At 38.7% G+C, this 18,398-nt stretch overlaps 1 protein-coding gene across 1 annotated transcript in view; it reads right to left on the reverse strand.

Annotated features, from left to right (window-relative positions):
• Positions 1-1,040: 1,040 nt before the first annotated feature.
• Positions 1,041-18,398, reverse strand: part of LOC127506426 (dnaJ homolog subfamily C member 13-like) — a 54,625-nt gene continuing 37,267 nt past the window's right edge. The window contains exons 34-56 of the mRNA XM_051882914.1: positions 17,899-18,100; positions 17,701-17,816; positions 17,471-17,549; positions 17,249-17,384; positions 14,131-14,315; positions 13,974-14,048; positions 13,769-13,888; positions 11,998-12,384; positions 11,319-11,432; positions 11,121-11,237; positions 10,869-11,046; positions 10,681-10,772; positions 10,493-10,592; positions 9,036-9,110; positions 8,755-8,867; positions 8,418-8,587; positions 8,289-8,331; positions 6,742-6,915; positions 6,480-6,659; positions 6,090-6,230; positions 4,584-4,727; positions 4,398-4,497; positions 1,041-1,921 (exon numbers count right to left, since the gene is read on the reverse strand). Coding sequence (XP_051738874.1) covers positions 1,824-1,921; positions 4,398-4,497; positions 4,584-4,727; positions 6,090-6,230; positions 6,480-6,659; positions 6,742-6,915; positions 8,289-8,331; positions 8,418-8,587; positions 8,755-8,867; positions 9,036-9,110; positions 10,493-10,592; positions 10,681-10,772; positions 10,869-11,046; positions 11,121-11,237; positions 11,319-11,432; positions 11,998-12,384; positions 13,769-13,888; positions 13,974-14,048; positions 14,131-14,315; positions 17,249-17,384; positions 17,471-17,549; positions 17,701-17,816; positions 17,899-18,100 — 3,139 coding nt within the window. The 3' untranslated portion in view covers positions 1,041-1,823. The remainder of the gene's footprint in view (positions 1,922-4,397; positions 4,498-4,583; positions 4,728-6,089; positions 6,231-6,479; positions 6,660-6,741; positions 6,916-8,288; positions 8,332-8,417; positions 8,588-8,754; positions 8,868-9,035; positions 9,111-10,492; positions 10,593-10,680; positions 10,773-10,868; positions 11,047-11,120; positions 11,238-11,318; positions 11,433-11,997; positions 12,385-13,768; positions 13,889-13,973; positions 14,049-14,130; positions 14,316-17,248; positions 17,385-17,470; positions 17,550-17,700; positions 17,817-17,898; positions 18,101-18,398) is intronic.

Genomic DNA, 18,398 nt, shown 5'->3' on the forward strand with positions numbered 1-18,398 from the left:
GTCATTCTTACATAAAGCACCTTTAACATAAGAGGGATATTTTTAATTTAATGTGCAAAGCGTCGGTGTCAGCCATTTCCATTTAATTAACTGTACAAAACCAGTCATTATGCTGCTTGATGTTGCAAAATGGTATTTATCATATATTAATTTATTATATTATTAACAAGTTTGTAGCGCGAATTACACCGCTTACTGCATGTTGTTATTAGGCGTGTTCGACTTGAAGCGGTGCTGCGCAGAACGCTCACAAAGTAAATTAAAATTCAAATGTACCTACTCAGTATGCGATTTTTTAGTTATTGATATGAGATGGGAGAGAAAACTGCGTTCTCCTCGAGAAACATTTCGTTCGCTCACAAAACTAGTGACTGTGTCGTGAAAATCAAGGAAACGGGTCTCCTTTAGGACCCAGGCGGTAATGCCTGATCAAAAGTTGTTATCGTGATGTCTTGACTAATTATAACCTATTTCACTGTTGTATGATGTTTATTACATTAAGTGCACAAATAACATACTTGAAATATAAAATTAATGCCTATGTATTGCATAATAAAACAAACTGGAAACAGATATTGGAAGCAAAAAACACCTAATATAATATAAGCTAAGCTAGCAGGCTAATCGGGTAGATGTATGCTATGCTAGTACATAAGCTAACTAAAAAACAGTAAGAACCAGAAATGCTTGATTTCACAACCTATAGCTTCAGTTATATACTAGTATATGAACCATGTCATTTAAAAGACATTAATGGTCATTATAACGCATTTTAAATGATATAAATCATAACGTGATTTTGCAGGAATTATAATCAGGTGCTAAAAATACTACCCATTAGAAGTCTGTGGTTGTACCAATGGGATCACTCAGGGAGACTCGATTTATCACAATGGTTTAACGAGAATACAAACGAGAAAATGTATACAGTGTCTAGATTATAAAACAACTGCACGAGGGGACAAAAATGATTTTAACCGATAGGAAAATTAAATTGGACAAATTCTTCACGTACACAAAACATCGCAAACAAAAACAGATGTGGATTCCCTTTTATTCTTAAAATTTTATGTACAAGTGCAACTGATTTATTTTTTATTAATGTACATTCAATATAGAAAGTTTATGTACGGCATATTACATTTAACATTTCACAATTGCACTAGTCTTTCACATACATTTGTAATCAGAGTCAGTATGATTTGTTCTTTGTCCTTTAAGAAGCTCATTTTCAGTTGGTCTTTATCAACTAGTATAAATAGTCTAGTGCTTTCTGGGGAAGGAGGGAAAGTTATAGAGGACAGTGATGAGAGACGGGGAAACAGGACAGACTGCAGCCAGTGCGCTTCTCACATAATAATCACAGTCTCACAGGCTCCTTCTCGAGAATACAGAAATGCAAGGCTGCATTTTATAAAATGGAAAATGTAGAGGATTTGTTGAGATGCGGACAGACATCGCTTGAGACACGGGCTGAATGTGAGACGCAGGAAGACGAAGACGTATCAGATCCATTCATCAGCTAACTCGAATGAAGAAAAAACAAACAAATGCATAAAAATATCTCAATACAAAAGTAAACTATTTTGCTCTCCATGGAAAGAAAAGATTTATGAGATGCAACAGAATATAAAATGAAAGAGGAGGAAGTGTTGATGTATTAAAATGAAGGAATCACTAAAGACCAGAGGAAACGACCAGCCCTCCATTCCCTCTCTCTGTCTGTCCGTCACTCCGTCGTCTGTCCTTGAGGATCAGGTGCTGCTCCAGACAGGCTCGCTCATCTCTGTGTCCGGGTTCGTCTGATGTTCTGCTGGTCTAATTCAGCCCAGGTCTCCGATGTCGTTGTCTACGGGCGGTGGGACGCTGGGCAAGACTGTAGAGCCGGTGCCTGCTGTCAGATAACCCGCCACTCCTGGACCTGAACATCAGCATCATCATCATCAGCACAAACCATAGCCTGAACTCAGCTCTTTTTCAGTCATGTCAGAAGACTGACGCTGCACGAAATATGCCTATGCTACTTGGATCATGTTTTTAAATAAATATAGGTTTGAAACAACATGAGGGAGAAGGGCTGCATGATTTGGGGGGGAAAAATTTATACTGCGAAAAAATTCCAGAATTGCTGTGCTTGTTTGTAGGGCTGCGCAATCTGTCCAAAATGTTATGATTATATATCAATATTGCTATAAAATAATAATAATAGCAACATTAAAAAAAAATTATATATATATTCACCGTTTGTATCACTCCGCTTGCGGCGACTGTCGTGGCGGTCAAGCAAATCCACCATATTTTTTAAAAATACTATTGTTGTGTCACGAAATATATTTTTAAGAGTTTTTTAAGGCGAGAATGTAGTTATTTAGACCATAAATATGTGACTCATATATAATCATAGCGCCTATTTTAATATTTGTTTTGACGCTTTCGCAGATGCGAGCTCCAGGCCTTTAGCGTGCTCATGTACCCGCCGAGAACAGCTTCATCTCAGCTAGTCCTTTTGGTATTTTCCGCTAACTCTTATGTAGATAGTGGTAAAACAAGATATAATTCAGTTGGGGTATATCAAACGGGCAATCTTTGATCTTATTAACCTATTATTTGTTCCAGAGCAAAATTATTTGGGTTAAGGGGAAAATTTAATTTAGATTTAGACTTTATATTTAGGCTCTATTTAACCTTAATCCTGAACTAGAGCGCTACTTTTGTACGTTTGACTGAATTGTTTGCTTGTATTTTTTATTTATTTGATTATGTTTGTCTTTTATAATTGCTATTGTTGTTAATTTAAATATTGTTGTTCAATAAATATTATTTTACACAAATAATATGCCGTATTTGGTTTTGAGAATAGTCCGTCAATAGTATCAGAGAAAGTTACATTATTACGCCTTTAGATGGCGGCAAAGGCTTTCTTTATGAGTGAGTCAGAACAAGGAAGTTGTTTTTAGCGCTGTGGGAAATCCCCTTAACTTTTAAAAGGACAAAGACAAAGATCACTTTCCTCAGTGGACATTCAAACTGATTTTTTATAATGGATATAATAGAAATAATGCTATCAGATGCAGGTGATGCACTCGTTTAGTCGATCTCTCTCTCATAATACCATAATAATCTACAAAATACAATAAGCTTCAATGAAGCGACTCAATGTTTCCTTCGTTAGTAGTTCTAAAGTGACGTTTTATAATTAGTAACGGATCTTGGGCTCAACTATTAAACTGTCAATTTGAGATTTGAATCTGTGGCAGAAGGAAGTAGTTCCTCACAAAAGAGGGTTTTTAAAGACAATTGTTATTTATTTACACACTTGTGCCGTCGAACTGTTGTATAAACGCAATATCACACTCGTAGCCGTGCGATATCGTTCTATATCAGCACACTGTGATTATCTACGACCAAACCACAGCCGTGCTGATATATGATTGCTCATATTTTATTAATAATAATTATCATTGATGATGATGGTGATCACTACTAAATAAAAAATATGAAAATTACAAAAAAATAAGAAATATTGTAATTGTAATATTTAATTGTAAAATAAAATCAAGTATTTAAGAAAAACAATATAACAATGAACAAAATATATTTAATATTTCTGGCTTCACTGAAACACGCAGACCTTATAACAGAACGGCAGCCATTGAGATTCTGGCTTGTTTCATTTCAATTAATCATGCAGCCCTAGTAAAAATGATGACATTTTTCATTTATGGAACATAACAGACATGGATGAAATGTTTTGTACTGATCACTTGCTTCAGTGGAAAACACTCGACACAACTAACACACCATCAGTGCTGCATGGGAAGGTGGAAATGAGTTTGAAATGCAGTGGAAGGACAGATGGAGACATCAGGAAGGGGAGAGTCTACCTGCTTTAAAGTGAAAGAGAGGAGGGTGGGAGAAGCCCCGCAGGGCGACTAAAGCCCACTGCGCAGCGGACTGCTGGCGGCCAGAAGAGAAGGAGTGGACACACCTGAAGAGTCCGAGGAAGAGAGTAATAATACAGCAGAGAGAGAGGGAGCAAGCAGACGTCAGAACCAGCAAACGCAGAGACAGGACAGAGCAGGTCATATCAGTACTGATGCAGACTATTCATACATAAAGCTGGTCACAGTCTACAGTCAATGACAAAATCAAGCACAAAAACAGGGTACAATAATGCAATGAAGACAGAAGTCTGCAGAGATGCACCTTCAGACACACATAGCCATTAGACTTTAACATTACCCATGTTAACATGGGACAGAAGCTCATTTACGTCTACATGTCTTGCCCTTACACTTCCATTGTAAGTGCATTACTATAAACACGTATTTCAATGTGTCCATAATCTCAACCAAAGCGACAGATTCTTGGAGCAGATGAATGTGAGCTGGACTTACCTGTCAGGTAACCTGCAGTCTGGGATTCGGAGATGAAGAGGTCATGTTTCTGGTCTTTGAAGGCACTCCACACAGTGGAACGAGAGAGGATTTCATTCACCTGCAGCAAAAGCACAGCATGACTTGTGTTCTGACTATGGTACAGTGTAAAGGTTACTGGTTTGAGCTGCTGAACGCAGATTATACCTGCTCTCCGAACTGCAGGCTGCGCGTCATGGATTTCAGCGCTTTGACGATCTGAGCTTTGGTTGCTGAAGGGTTTTCAAGAGTCTCCAACCCAATTCCCTCCAACAGCTTTAAAAGATACGGCACCAGCTCCACTCGAAGAGCCTTAACACAAACACACACATTAATAATAATAATAAATATAGCTGCAAGCAGCAATTAAGGGGCCAAGCACAACAGAAGCAAACGAGGAAGCTAGCAGCAGACCAACAATGTCATAATGGACTATGATAGCAACTGAGACAATTTTGAAGTCAATCAGACCAACAGTTCTGTAGTTAGAGCCAATTTCGCATTTTGTTCAATTATAGCGCCACCAAATGGCACAGTCCAACCACTTTTTTTTGTGTCCTCGGAGTGCCCCCATAAATAAGTGTGTCAAATTTGGTGAAAATATCTCATTTTGTTTAGGAGTTATAGACATTTATTTGTATGAACACATAAAAAATTACCCACACCTGACTTTGATTGCATGTTTTTTTGCCACTTACTATCAAAATTTTGACATTTGGACATTAGCATATGGTCAACAACCTATGTTTCCGATTTTCCTATGGTGGTTTCGTCTTGATCAGACTAACACTTTCTAAGATATTCGCGAATGTTGTTTAAACACTAAATCACAACGTTGCACTAATCATAAGGCGAAACCTAGCATGTTTGGTATCGTTGGACTCGGCAAGGATTCAGGAATCCAAGGAGATGACTCCCGTGAAAATAACTCAACCACATCCAAAGTTATAAACATGTAAATTTTTTATTTTTTTTCACCACTAGGTGAAAAACTACTACTTCAGGGCATTGTGCTGATGACTCATACCGAGTTTCGTAATGATCGTTCAGGCGTTTGTAAAATACAGCATTTTACTACAAAATTCAAAATGGCCGATATGGGAAAATTGGATATCATTCGACTCGGCATTCAATGCCAAATCTAACAAGACCAGTGATCTTTGGGCAAACTGTTCAGAAGTTAAGCAAAAATAGCCATTTTTCGTATCTCCGGACCAGTAGGTGGTGCTGCGCCGAAATGCAGCATATAGCCTCAGGTCATGCTTGTGATGACGTACCAAGTTTGGTCTGAATACGATAAAGCACTTTAGAGATGCAGCCTTATTTTGTTTCTAGCCCTTTCGGTTCAAAAGTTAAAATGCAAGTACAAATTTGGACATTTGGTGGCGCTAGAGCGATATAGATGCTATGGTGACAGTTCAGACTGGCCTCTATCTGTGTGCCAAATTTCATAACTTTCCCACAAGCGGTTTTAGGGGCTGCCATAGACTTCCAGAGCGGAAGAAGAAGAATTACGCCAACAATTACAACAGGTGCCTATGAACCTCCGGTGCTTGGCCCCTAATAATTATTATTATATATCCATACATATTGTGGGATTTTATCCATACATATTGTGGGATCTTCTTGAACCCACCTGCAGTTTGTAATAGAGTGCGTGACTGCGTTGGTTACCTGTGCGACGAGTTCGTTCTGCTCTCGCTGGAACATGCGGTTCAGCGCCTCACAGGCCAGTCCTGCCATATCAGCCCTCACCTTCATCCCCGTCATCAGCGGCCCGATCGTTTCGAGAGCCGCCATGGACCGCACACACAGCTACAGGACAAACAAACATCTTAGTATTATTATTATAAAATGCAGGAATGCATTAGCTACGAACTATGGAAGCTTGTTTCCACCACAGAATAAGAAAATAAAGGAAATTTCAACTTTTTATCTCACAATTTTTAGTTATAAAGTCGCAATAACCTTTATTTTTTTATTGTGAGGCGGAAACAAGCTTTCACAATGAACAACCAGAATTGTGTCCGAATAACAGTAACAGTGTGTGTTTCTGTGCTGCACCTCGTTGTCTGAGAGCACGTGTATGAGTCTGATGGCGCTTTTGGGCACAGCATTGTTCTTGTGGTTGAGCGCCGTCAGCACACGCGGCAGATGCCCGAGAGGGGGGACCTGATCGGCCAGCTGTGTCTGCGTGCTGAAGAGACACACGGCTGCGGTGGTGACCGTCTCCAGCGCCTCGCCCTGAGAGGATGAGAACACAGCCAATACATACAGCATCTATCAGCATGCAGTCATGTGTGTCTCCTCTAGAGGGCTCACTCACATTGGGGTTGTTTTTCTCCAGCAGTGTGGTCAGAGTGTCCATTAATGACACCAGGAAATCTCTGGGTTTCCGTAAAACCCAGCCAGGCTGAGCAATGAAGATCCGCAGAAACACTCCGCCGACCTCCAGCTCTCCCTGTCCCGCTCCGTACGCCACCGAAAACTCCTCGGGCAGCTGAGACACACATTTTTTTTTAAAGAAATTAATACTTTTATTCATCAAGGATGCATTAAATTGATCAAAAGTGACAGTAAACACATTTATAATGTTACAGAAGATTTCTATTTCAAATAAATGCTGTTCTTATGAACTTTCTATTCATCAAAGAATCCTGAGAAATAAAATGTATGACAGTTTCCACAAAAATATGAATCAGAACAACTGTTTTCAACATTGATAATAATCAGAAATTTTCTTGAGCAGCAAATCATCATATTAGAATTATTTCTGAAGGGTCATGTGACACTGAAGACTGCAGTAATGATGCTGAAAATTCAGCTTTGATCACTGGAATAAATTACACTTTACTATATATTCACTTAGAAAACTATGGTAGCTTGTTTCAGAATTGCGAGTTATAAAGTCAGAATTGCGAGATATAAAGTCGGAATTGCAAGTTATAAGGTCAGAATTTGCAAGATATTGTCGCAATTGCGAATTATAAATTTAGAATTGCGTGATACAAAGTCGGAATTGCGAGTTATAAAGTCGGAATTGCAAGTTATAAGGTCAGAATTTGCAAGATAAAGTCAGAATTGCGAATTATAAATTTAGAATTGCGAGTTACAAAGTCGGAAGTGCGAGTTATAAAGTCAGAATTGCGTGATATAAAGTCGGAATTGCGAGTTATAAAGTTGGAATCGTGTTATAAAGTCAGAATTGCGAGATATAAAGTCGGAATTGCGAGTTATAAAGTTGGAATCGTGTTATAAAGTCGGAATTGCGAGTTACAAAGTCGGAATTGCGAGTTATAAAGTCAGAATTGTGTTATAAAGTCGGAATTGCGAGTTACAAAGTCGGAATTGCGAGTTATAAAGTCAGAATTGTGTTATAAAGTTGGAATTGCGAGTTATAAAGTCAGAATTGCAGGATATAAAGTTGGAATTGTGTGATATAAAGTCAGAATTGCGGGATATAAAGTTGGAATTGTGTGATATAAAGTCAGAATTGCGGGATATAAAGTTGGAATTGTGAGATGAAAAGTCGCAATTACTTTTTTTATTTAGTGTTGGAAACAAGCTTCCATAGAGAACAGCTGTTTTACATTGTAATAATATTTCACTGTTTTTACTGTATACTTGATCAAATAAATGCAGCCTTGGTGAGCAGAAGAGACTCTTTCAGAAACATTAAAAATCTTAATTATTGCAAACTTTTGAACGGCAGTGTATATGTTCAGATCAGGGCTTGTCAACTAAAAGTTTTAATTAAATGAATTACTTGATATGCTGAATATTCATTAATCACAAATTAATCGCAGGACAATATTTGCAGAGAAAAGCCCCCAAATGATAATTCAAGACTGTGAATCTAAACTGGAACCTCACCTTCCAGTTGACATCAGGATTGTCTTTCTGTTGCTTAAAATGCCTGCAGGAATGAAAGAAGAGTAAATGAGCAGGAGAAATGAGGAAGGAATGAGAATAACTGATTGCTGTGATTTGAGAGCGTCTCACTCCAGCATCATTTCTCTGACGGTGGTGGAGACGGTCTCTCTCGAGCTGTCGTTCCAGATGAGCTCGGGGTTCTCGTGCGTTCCCTCGAATATGTGCACGGCCGCCTCTGGATTGTCACGCATGGCGTCCATGAAAACAGCCGGCAAGAATCGCACCAGGGTCAGACGCACCTGTTTGAGAGAAACTCAACACTTAACGCAGGCAGAGAGTCGATCAAGCTGAACTTTACTGTTATTGAACACATATACAGTAACACTCCTACAGCTCCTAGTGTAGAGTTCACATATACACTGTCACTGCAACTGGTCAGATACGGTGTAAACTGAAGAAGTCTCACCTTGGGTCCCACCAGCTTGTCTGAGGTCATTTTGGAGAAGAGCTCTGCGGTCTGTGTGCGCACCTGAGGGTGGGTGGAGTTACAGAACAGATCTAACAGGTAGATCAGTGAACCTGAGAGGAGAGAGGTCAGAGGTCACAGATGAGCTTCCAATTGCCAATGATGTTTAAATGTGTGATTGAGTCACAGCTGCAGTAACTAAACTGTCAAGGGATGCACAGAAGAAATCTGCTCTAAAATCAACTAAATTAGAGTATTAGTGAAGGAAATGACACACTGACCTTTGTTCATGGCCTCTGTGATGATCTTAGTGTTGGAGGTCAGAGCGTAAAGCGTCTCTAGCACCAGCTGTCGGCCTGCGAGGACACAGAGAAAAGAGAGTCAGGGAAGAAAAACCCTGAACCTTTAAAGTTCAATATCATCAATAACTCTGACAGGGCTTTATTTGATTAATATTTCATGAATAAATATTAGCATTTCATATTTGAACATATTTGAAGTTATAAGGCTATGTTTTATGAATAAATATGCATAAATATGTTAAATATTACAAATATTTACTATAGCTTTAGAACTAGATTTTATGAATACATTTTCATAAATATTTTAGATATTAAAAATATTTACCATAGTTATAGGACTCTTTTATGAATAAAGATTCATAAGCATTTTAAATCTTAAAAAGATTTACTTTAGCTTTAGAAGTGTATTTTATGAATAAATAAATTTTAAATATTAAAAATATTTACTATAGCTTTAGTTCTATATTTTATGAATATTTATTCATAAATATTTTAAATATAAAAATATATCTACCAAAGTTATAAGGCTACATTATTATGCATAAATATTAATAAATATTTTAAATATTAAAATTTTTTACTATAGCTTTAAAACTATATTATGAATAAATATTAATAAATATTTTAAATATTAAAAATATTTAATATAGCTTTAAAAATATTTATTTTATGAATAAATATTTTAAACATTAAAAATATTTACTATAGCTTTAGGCCTATATTTTATGAATATTTATTCATAAATATTTTAAATATATATAAAAATATATATAACCAAAGTTATAAGGCTATATTATTATGCATAAATATTAATAAATTTTTTTAAATATTAAAAATAATTACTGTAGCTTTAGAACTGTTTTATGAATAGATTTTATAAATAAATATGAATAATGTAAATATAAATATTTTTAAATGTTAAAAATATTTACTATAGCTTAAGAACTATATTTTATGAATATTCATAAATATGCTTAAATATAAAAAAAAATTACTATAGCTTTAGAACTATATTATGAACAAATATTCATAAATATTTTAAATATTAAAAATATTTACCATAGATAGTCATATGTTTAAGAGCAAGAAATCAGCTATAAAAATCATGAACTCTATCGTGGATTTTATGCCCAAATTAATTAAGGTAAAGACAAAATTATTTATATTGCACATTTCATACACAAACATAATTCAAAGTGCTTTAAATAGGATTATTAAATAGAAACAGATATAAAGACATAAAGTAGTGTAAATGGCTTTAAATAAATATAGACTTATGAAAGAATAATGTATAAAAGCATGTAAATTGAAATATAATAATGTCACTATGAGGGCTAAACGCCTCACATAGATTAAAACAGCTTTTCTAATCTACTGATGTCACAGTCGTCCTCTCATTTGAGTCTATATCGTTTTAAACATTTCCACAGTCTTACTGGATGGCAGAGAGTGCAGCAGCACCAGCAGATTGGGAAGAACCAGCGATTCTGCGATGTTGATGACACAGTCCTGGTTTGATGTGACAGTATTCACCACCTACAGCCAAACCACAAACACATGTGAACAGAGACGATGTCGCCATCACGCCATTTTGTAAGTACTGTGTATTGCACGACATGCGCACCTCCAGAGCAAGCTGCTGAACCTTGCCGGCGCCGTGAACTCTCAGCAGAGAGAAGAGGAGCTTGAAGTGTCCGATGCACTCCGTCTCAGAGCCTACGGTACACACATTAACATCACGGATTAAAATCATCAGTATTATAACAAACAAGCCTCTAATCATCTGATCATCCTCTGATGCTCTCAAAGCACCTGGGTTGTTCTTGATGACGTTGCGGAGAGCTTCGAGAGCCATCTCGGCCCAGCGCAGTCTCTGAGCGTGTTGCTGCGACTCGACTTTGTTAGTCTGAGTCATGGCGAGGAGAGTGTGCAGGTACTGCGCCTGAGAGCCCACGTAGTCCAAGAGACTCGAGGCCAGCGCTTTCGGATACTGACGAGAGAGACAGACACGTTACAGCGTTTCACAGACCTGAACACAAAACGTCAGTGTCACAATCTTCTCACCTCCAGAGGAAACGTAGGCTGCTCGTTGTAAACCCGGATGAAGATCTCTCCCACGATCAGCTCCTTCCCGTGTTCACTGAACACGAACTCCGATCCGAAACTCTTATCACACTCGCCCTACAAACACAAGAGAAACAGTGAGTAAAGAGATGTGATGGGGTGAATGTGAGGAGGTGTGTAAGAGGACGAGCGTCTCACTCTCTTGATGTTGCTCTCCTGCTGCGCCTCCAGGAACTCCATCAGCTCGGCTCTGGTCCCGTTGTTCCAGATCAAATACGGGTTCTCCGAGTTGCTATTCAACAACTTCAGAATCTGATGAACATTAAGAGAAAACAGACGAATATTAAAATATCCCCCTTCAATATGTAAAGAGCTTTGAGTACCCAGAATGGCGCAATATAAATGTAAGGAATTATTAATTTACTATAGCTTTAGAACTATATTTTATGAATAAATATGAATAAATATTTTAAATATTAAAAATATTTACCATAGTTATAGGACTATATTTTTTTTAATAAAAGTTATAAATATTCATAAATATTTTTTATGAATACGAACCACAAAATGTACAAACAGGCACGTTTGAACATTTATTTTGTAAACAGACAAAAAAAAAAAAAAGAAGAAGTTTGATGCTTGTTGATTTTTCAAATGCATGTTATAAGCGACTCAAATCTGCAGTGCTTTCAGATGGAGCAGTTTTTAAGTTGAAATAAGTATTGAAATAATATTTTTGGGCTTCTGTATATTATTTATTCTTATTTTCTATTCGGATAGTATCATCATCAATATATTTTATTATTTATTAATCCTTTGTGTTTATTTCATTATCTTTGCAGACATCACTAGAGTCGATCATGAAAGCTTTCATCACCTCCGCCGGTGAACTGCTGCCCAGTTTGCGTGAGATGTAGGGCGTCAACATGGCCGCCAGGCTCTTCCTGATGGCGGGATTCTCTGGAGGGTGTCCCACTCCATTGGCCTCTCCGGCGGGGCCGTCCTCGGGGCCGAACGCAGACGTGTAACCCGCGAGCCGCCCCAGGGCCACCAGACTGAGCTTGGCTAGGCTGTTGGCCACCTCCTGCTGGTTAGTATCCTGACTGGCCTGGACGCCGCTCTCTTCTAAGGTGAAGTCATAGTTGAAGAGGTTGACTAGCAGGTGCCACAGAACGCCGGCTTGGTACAGGTGCGTCTGGAGGAAGAAGTCTACAGCGAAGGAGCTCACGCACTGAACGGCCACTGTGCCCAGACGGGGCAAACCCTGAGAGAGAGAAAACCAGAGCAGAAATGTTTATGGAAATTAATATATACTAAACATGTATGTTTTGGTAAGAAAAAAAAAACTTGACAAAAAACAAGTGAACTTATAATCTATAATATAGACTTATAACTTATATAAAAAAAAAAAATAAATAAATAAAAAAAATTAAAATATAGCTGCAAGCAGTAATTAAGGGGCCAAACACAACAGAAGCAAACAAGGAAGCCAACAGTACTGTAGTTAGAGCCAATTTCATGTTTTGTTCAATTATATCGCAGTCCCACCGCTTTTTTATGTCCTCAGAGTGCCCCCATAAATAAGCGTGTCAAATTTGTTGAAAATATCTAATTTCGTTTAGGAGTTACAGACATTTATATGTTTGAACACAATAAAAAATTACCCACACCTGACTTTGACTGCATTTTTTTGCCACTTACTATCAAAATTTTGACATTTGGACATTAGTATATAGTCAACTACCTATGTTTCAGATTTTCCTACGGTGGTTTCGTCTTGATCGGACTAACGGTTTCTAAGATATTCGCGAGTGTTGTTTAAATGCTAAATCACCACTTTGCACTAACCATAAAGCGAAACCTAGCATGTTTGGTATTGTTGGACTCGGCAAGGATTCAGGAATCCAAGGGGATGAAAATAAGTCAACCACATCCAAAGTTATAAGCATGTAAATAATTTTTTCGCCACTAGGTGGCGCTGGTCAGAAACTTCTCAGACTCCTTCAGGGCATTGCGCCGATGACCCATACCTAATTTCGTAATGATACCTTCATGCTGATGTCATTCGACTTGTCATGATGCCCCGAATATAACGACAGAAGTTAGAAGTTTAGAAGTTATAAGCAAAAACATTTTCGTATCTCCAAACCAGTAGGTGGCGCTGAGCCGAAACGCAGCATGTAACCTCAGGTCATGCTTGTGATGACATGGACCAAGTTTGGTCTGAATTTGATAAAGCATTGAGGAGATAGAGCATTACATATGTTTTCGCAAGCACTACGTAAAATTCGTTTGCCTTTTGAAAAACGGTTTGGCAAATCTGACCAATCAGAGCAGAGCAGGCTCTCAGAAAGGTGGAGTTTAGAGAGATCCTTGAACAAACCGTTTTCAGGCTCTTTGAGAAATGAGGTGATGTGAATTTTTACCTTTGATGCATGTAAACCTATTGTTGGAGACTCCAAAACAAAACTAGGAGCCTTTGAAATATCATAATAGAGGGCTAGAGTTTGTAAAGTTTTATACATATTCCATAATTCAATTATATAAATAATTGTGCTTTTCTATGTCCAAAGTATGGGATGTTTCATGGTCTATGACACTGGACAGGACTGTTATTGTTTGTGTAATAAAGCGATGGGTTTTCTTACCTTGCCATAATAGAGAATGTGACACACATCTCTAATAATGTTGGGAAGCTCAACAATTTTCTCCCTGCATTCCTCGAACTGAGCAGCTACGCTATAGCACCTACAGACGTGCCCGCACACCTGAAAAACACACACAATCACGCTCCACATATACAACTGTCAGCTTACTTTTCATTCTCTCAAAGATGTGGTTGTGTTGCTGTACCTGTACTGCCATGTCTTCAGCTTTGCTGGATGCCGTGAGCACAGCCACACAGCGAGACAGAGCCTCCATCAGCATCTGACACAAACACACAGCAGTCATCAATGCGTCACTCAGATCTCAGTCAGACCGAGTTAACTGTGGTTGACCATGTTCTCACCTCGATGCCGCTCTCCCTGCGGAGCTCCTCTGCGTTGAGGGCCGAACAGTTGACGGTGTGGAAGGCCAATTCTGCGGCTGCCGGTAACAGCGGTGAGGTTTTGGAGAAGAGCTGCTCGTCATCCGTCTCCATGGTGATGGTCTTAATTAGCATGGGGTAACCAGCGTATTTATACGGCTCCAATTCTGAGAGGAGAGAGAGTTAAATCACTCATTCACTGTGTGAACATCAGGCAGCAGAACTGAAGGAGTAATCTGATTCTGCTTTAAGGCCCTGATTTACTTCAAACTAAATTTTCAAACAAAAGTTCAAAACAGCTGGCTAAAGTGAACTTTCTGGAAATGTTTGCTCTGGCGGGTAAATGCCTCCGAACTCCCATTGGTCTGTGTGGTGATGATGTAATAGTAGGGTGTGGCTCTGAGGCTCCTCCTTCTTTGAGGTACAAATCTTCTCCGGTTCATTTTTTTCTGTTCAGTCCATCGAGGTCAGACGCGAGTAAAAACATGAACACACTGGAGTGCTGCTTTAAAGTAGAAACTGAAGCTGTAAATATAGCTGTGAGCAGGAATTATCGGGGTTCAAGCGCGGGGTTCAATACCTAAAAAGGTATTATGCTTTATTTAGCAAGCATGTAACCACGTAGATCAAAGATGGAAGAGAGCATTTACAGCCAATTTCTTAAGGAAATACATGGTTTTTAAAGCTTTTTAACAGTTATAGTGCCACATATGGTCCGATCTCCACACAAGTTTGCACGCTTGTTTAGAACGTTATGTCACATGTGCTCACCTATTTTCACCTAGTAGCCGATTTCTTTCGAAATTCTTACAGACCTCTAGGTCCATGAGTCGAACAGGTCCACCGAGTTTCGTTCCGATCGGCCTCTGTTAACCTTGTCTGATAGGTGCTCGAATTTCACTGGCCAATGACAGCCATGTTTTTTGAGATACGCCAGTGTCCTCATAGACACTCGTGGCACCTCGGACAAAGACACTGCATGCCAATTTTCAAGTCAATTAGACTAACGGTTGCATAGTTATAGCTGTTTTCATGTTATAGCATCACCAAGTGGCCAGACGCACGTCCTTCTTCACACGACCACAGAATGAGCTCTTACATAGATGTGCTGAGTTTGGTGAAAATATCTCATGAGTTATAGCCATTTTAGTAAAAGTGGCTCCACCCACTTTGAACGTTTTGGCGGCCCTTTGAGACCATGAATCGAAATTTCAACTTTTTTTTGATAATTATTGACAATCAGACTCCAGAGAATCTTACTGAACTGGTTTGGTTTCGATCAGGTCAAACACCTAGGACTAGTTCGCAAAAGTAGGTTTTTCAAAAAATCCTAAATACCCAGAAATTTCACCAAAACAACGAGTGAATACAAGCCAAAGTCTTGAGCCAAAGATTCCAATGACATAAGACACTTGAGTCTATGCCTAACAGTTTAGGAGTTATGAGCCATTTTGTACTTTTCACCGCTGTAGCGCCCCCGGCGAGTCTTGGTGACATTGTAGACGGTGTGACTACCAGCCCTCAAAGTTTCAAGTCTGTACGACTTACGGTTTGGTCTGTCCGGTCACTTTTAGGAGAGAATGCTGATCCTTGGAAAATTTAACAATTACAATAGAGTTTCAGCACTAAGCACTTGAACCCCTGATTAGGACGCAGACTCAATTGTCTTATATCGCTGGAATCCTTGGCTCAAGACAGACAAAATGCATGCATCGGATTCGCTCGTCGAAATTTTCGGATATTTTGGATTTTTTTGAAAAACCTACTTTTGCGAACTAGTCCTAGGTTTTTGGCCCAATTGAAACCAAACCAGTTCAGCAAGATTCTTTGGAGTCTGGTTGTCAATAACGATCAAAAAAGTTGAAATTTTGATTCACGGTCCCTAAGGGCCGCCAAAACGTTTGAAGTGCGCCAATTGGACACTTGATGGTGCTATAACACGAAAAAAAACATGAAAACAACTATAACTACGCAACCGTTAGTCCGATTGACTTGAAAATTGATATGCAGTGTCTTGGTCCAAGGTGCCATGATTGTCTACGAGTACATTGGTGTATCTAGAAAAACATGGCCGCCATCGGCCAATAAATTTTGAGCACCTATTAGACAAGGTTAACGGAGGCCGATCGGAATGAAACTCGGTGGGCATGTTCGACTCATGGACCTACAGGTCTGTGAGAATTTTGAAAGAAACCGGCCACTAGGTGCCACTAACAGGTTTTATGCCTCTGTAATCATGTGATGATTCACACATACACACAATATTCATATCATTTATTAGATATCCTCATACAGAACAACTTTGCCACAAGAACCACTGCTGTCAATCAAATATTCACGATTATGTAAAAAACCTACTTTTGCAAACTAGTCCTAGGTTTTTTTTTGCCTGATCGGAACCAAACCAGCGCAGTAAAATTCTCTGGACTCTCTCCAGATCAATAATTATCAAAATAAAGTTGAACTTTACCCTTTGGATAGCTATAACAGGGTCATTTAGAAAAGGGGCGTGGCAAAATATACTCAAAAGCCTATCAGTCTTAAACAAAAACTCAGAACTTCACGAAATTAGGTGAGCACGTGACAAGATTCTAAACAAGCATGCAAACTTTTATGGAGATCAAACTATAGGTGGCGCTATAACTGTTAAAAAGCTTTAAAAACCATATATTTCCTTAGTAAATTGTCTGCAAATGGTCTTTTCCATCTATGATCTAAGTAGTTACATGCATGCTTAATAAAACATGATACCTTTTTACGCATGTGCTTAAAGGCCTTAAAGCGCTTGAACCCCGATAACTGCTGCTCGCAGCTATATTTCTAACTGAAAGCGACACTGTTTTTCATGTTTAATACTGTAAAGCTGCTTATTTTCAAGCAATCTATTGTATAAAGTGCTTTATAAATAAACCTGACATAACTGGAGTGCTGAATTGTGTTTTTATGTTGTTATTGCAAAAAAGTGCAAAGCACATATTTACATATTCATTTAAACATTGCTCTCAGCAGCATCGAGAACAGTATTTTGCTGAAAAGGTATTAACCGAAGCGAAGTGAGTAAATCAGGGCCTTTAGCGTGTAAGCTAGTGTGCTGTCTGACCCTGTTTGTGTCTGTTGAACAGGATGCTCTGGGCCTTCAGGATCAGGATGATGTTTTCTGGGTCAGGGCCGTCCACAATACGGGCTGATTTAGTGCACAAGAACTCGTAGGCTTTGTTGACCTTCTCAAACATGTCCTGAACACACACATTTTACAGTTTGGTTATAGATTCTTACATCGCTTTGTTCACTGATATCCAGACTGAACGTGTTGAATACTCACCCTGCCCTCGGGATTTTTGTCTGGATGGTATTTTTGAGCCAATCTGAAGTAAGCTTTCCTTATTTTACTCTCGTCATGCCTTTAAAAATAAAAGCACACACACATACTCAAATCACAAAGATTACAAACAAAAGCACTATTGAGGAGGTTATAGTGATATATAGAGTGAAATAAAAAGTAAAACATGGCCTCTAATAAAAAGAAGCACATGAAGCAGAAGGTGGACTTACTGTCCCTGTCCTTTAGGGAGGTTCAACACCTCATAGGCGTCATCCACAGACATGGAGGGCGGCTTCTTCTCCACCTCTCTCTTCCATGCGTCCAGAGTGTCCTTCAACAGCTTCACCTATAAAAACCAACAAAAGGTCACTGCATGATACTGGGAAACGGATAAATCAGCCATTGGGTCTGTGTGTTGATGTGCGTACAGGGTCACGTATGGGCCAGTTGGGGAAGCGGTTGGAGTCGCACAGGTGTCGGAGGTAATAGATGTTGCAGAAGAGCTCGTTATCCAGCTGAGGGAAGCTGACCACAGGGATGGGGCAGTACTGATACAGAGCTCGAGTGTTGCTCTGCAGACGAGGAGAGAAGTCTGCCAGGTGAGCGGCGATCTTCTCGATCATCATACGCCTGCACACGCACAGAAGAGTCCATAAAATACCAGCAACAACAGGGTAATTATATATGCAATTACTGGAATTAATTACATGCATTTATTATTTAAATACGAGTACAAAATATGTATACAATAAATGCATTGTATCAAATTATTAATTTAACCTCAGGTTGTGTTTGAGTCATTTTGACCCGGAGAGGATTTTCCTGTACCCAAAAATGCTAGTTAGTGTTTTGCATTGGACTAAAATTAACAACTTCACAAAAATGTTTTGATATTTTGTAATTTTTTTGTGTTTTTTCCCCCCACATT

Source organism: Ctenopharyngodon idella, chromosome 23, assembly GCF_019924925.1.
Source record: "Ctenopharyngodon idella isolate HZGC_01 chromosome 23, HZGC01, whole genome shotgun sequence".
NCBI lineage: Eukaryota > Metazoa > Chordata > Actinopteri > Cypriniformes > Xenocyprididae > Ctenopharyngodon > Ctenopharyngodon idella.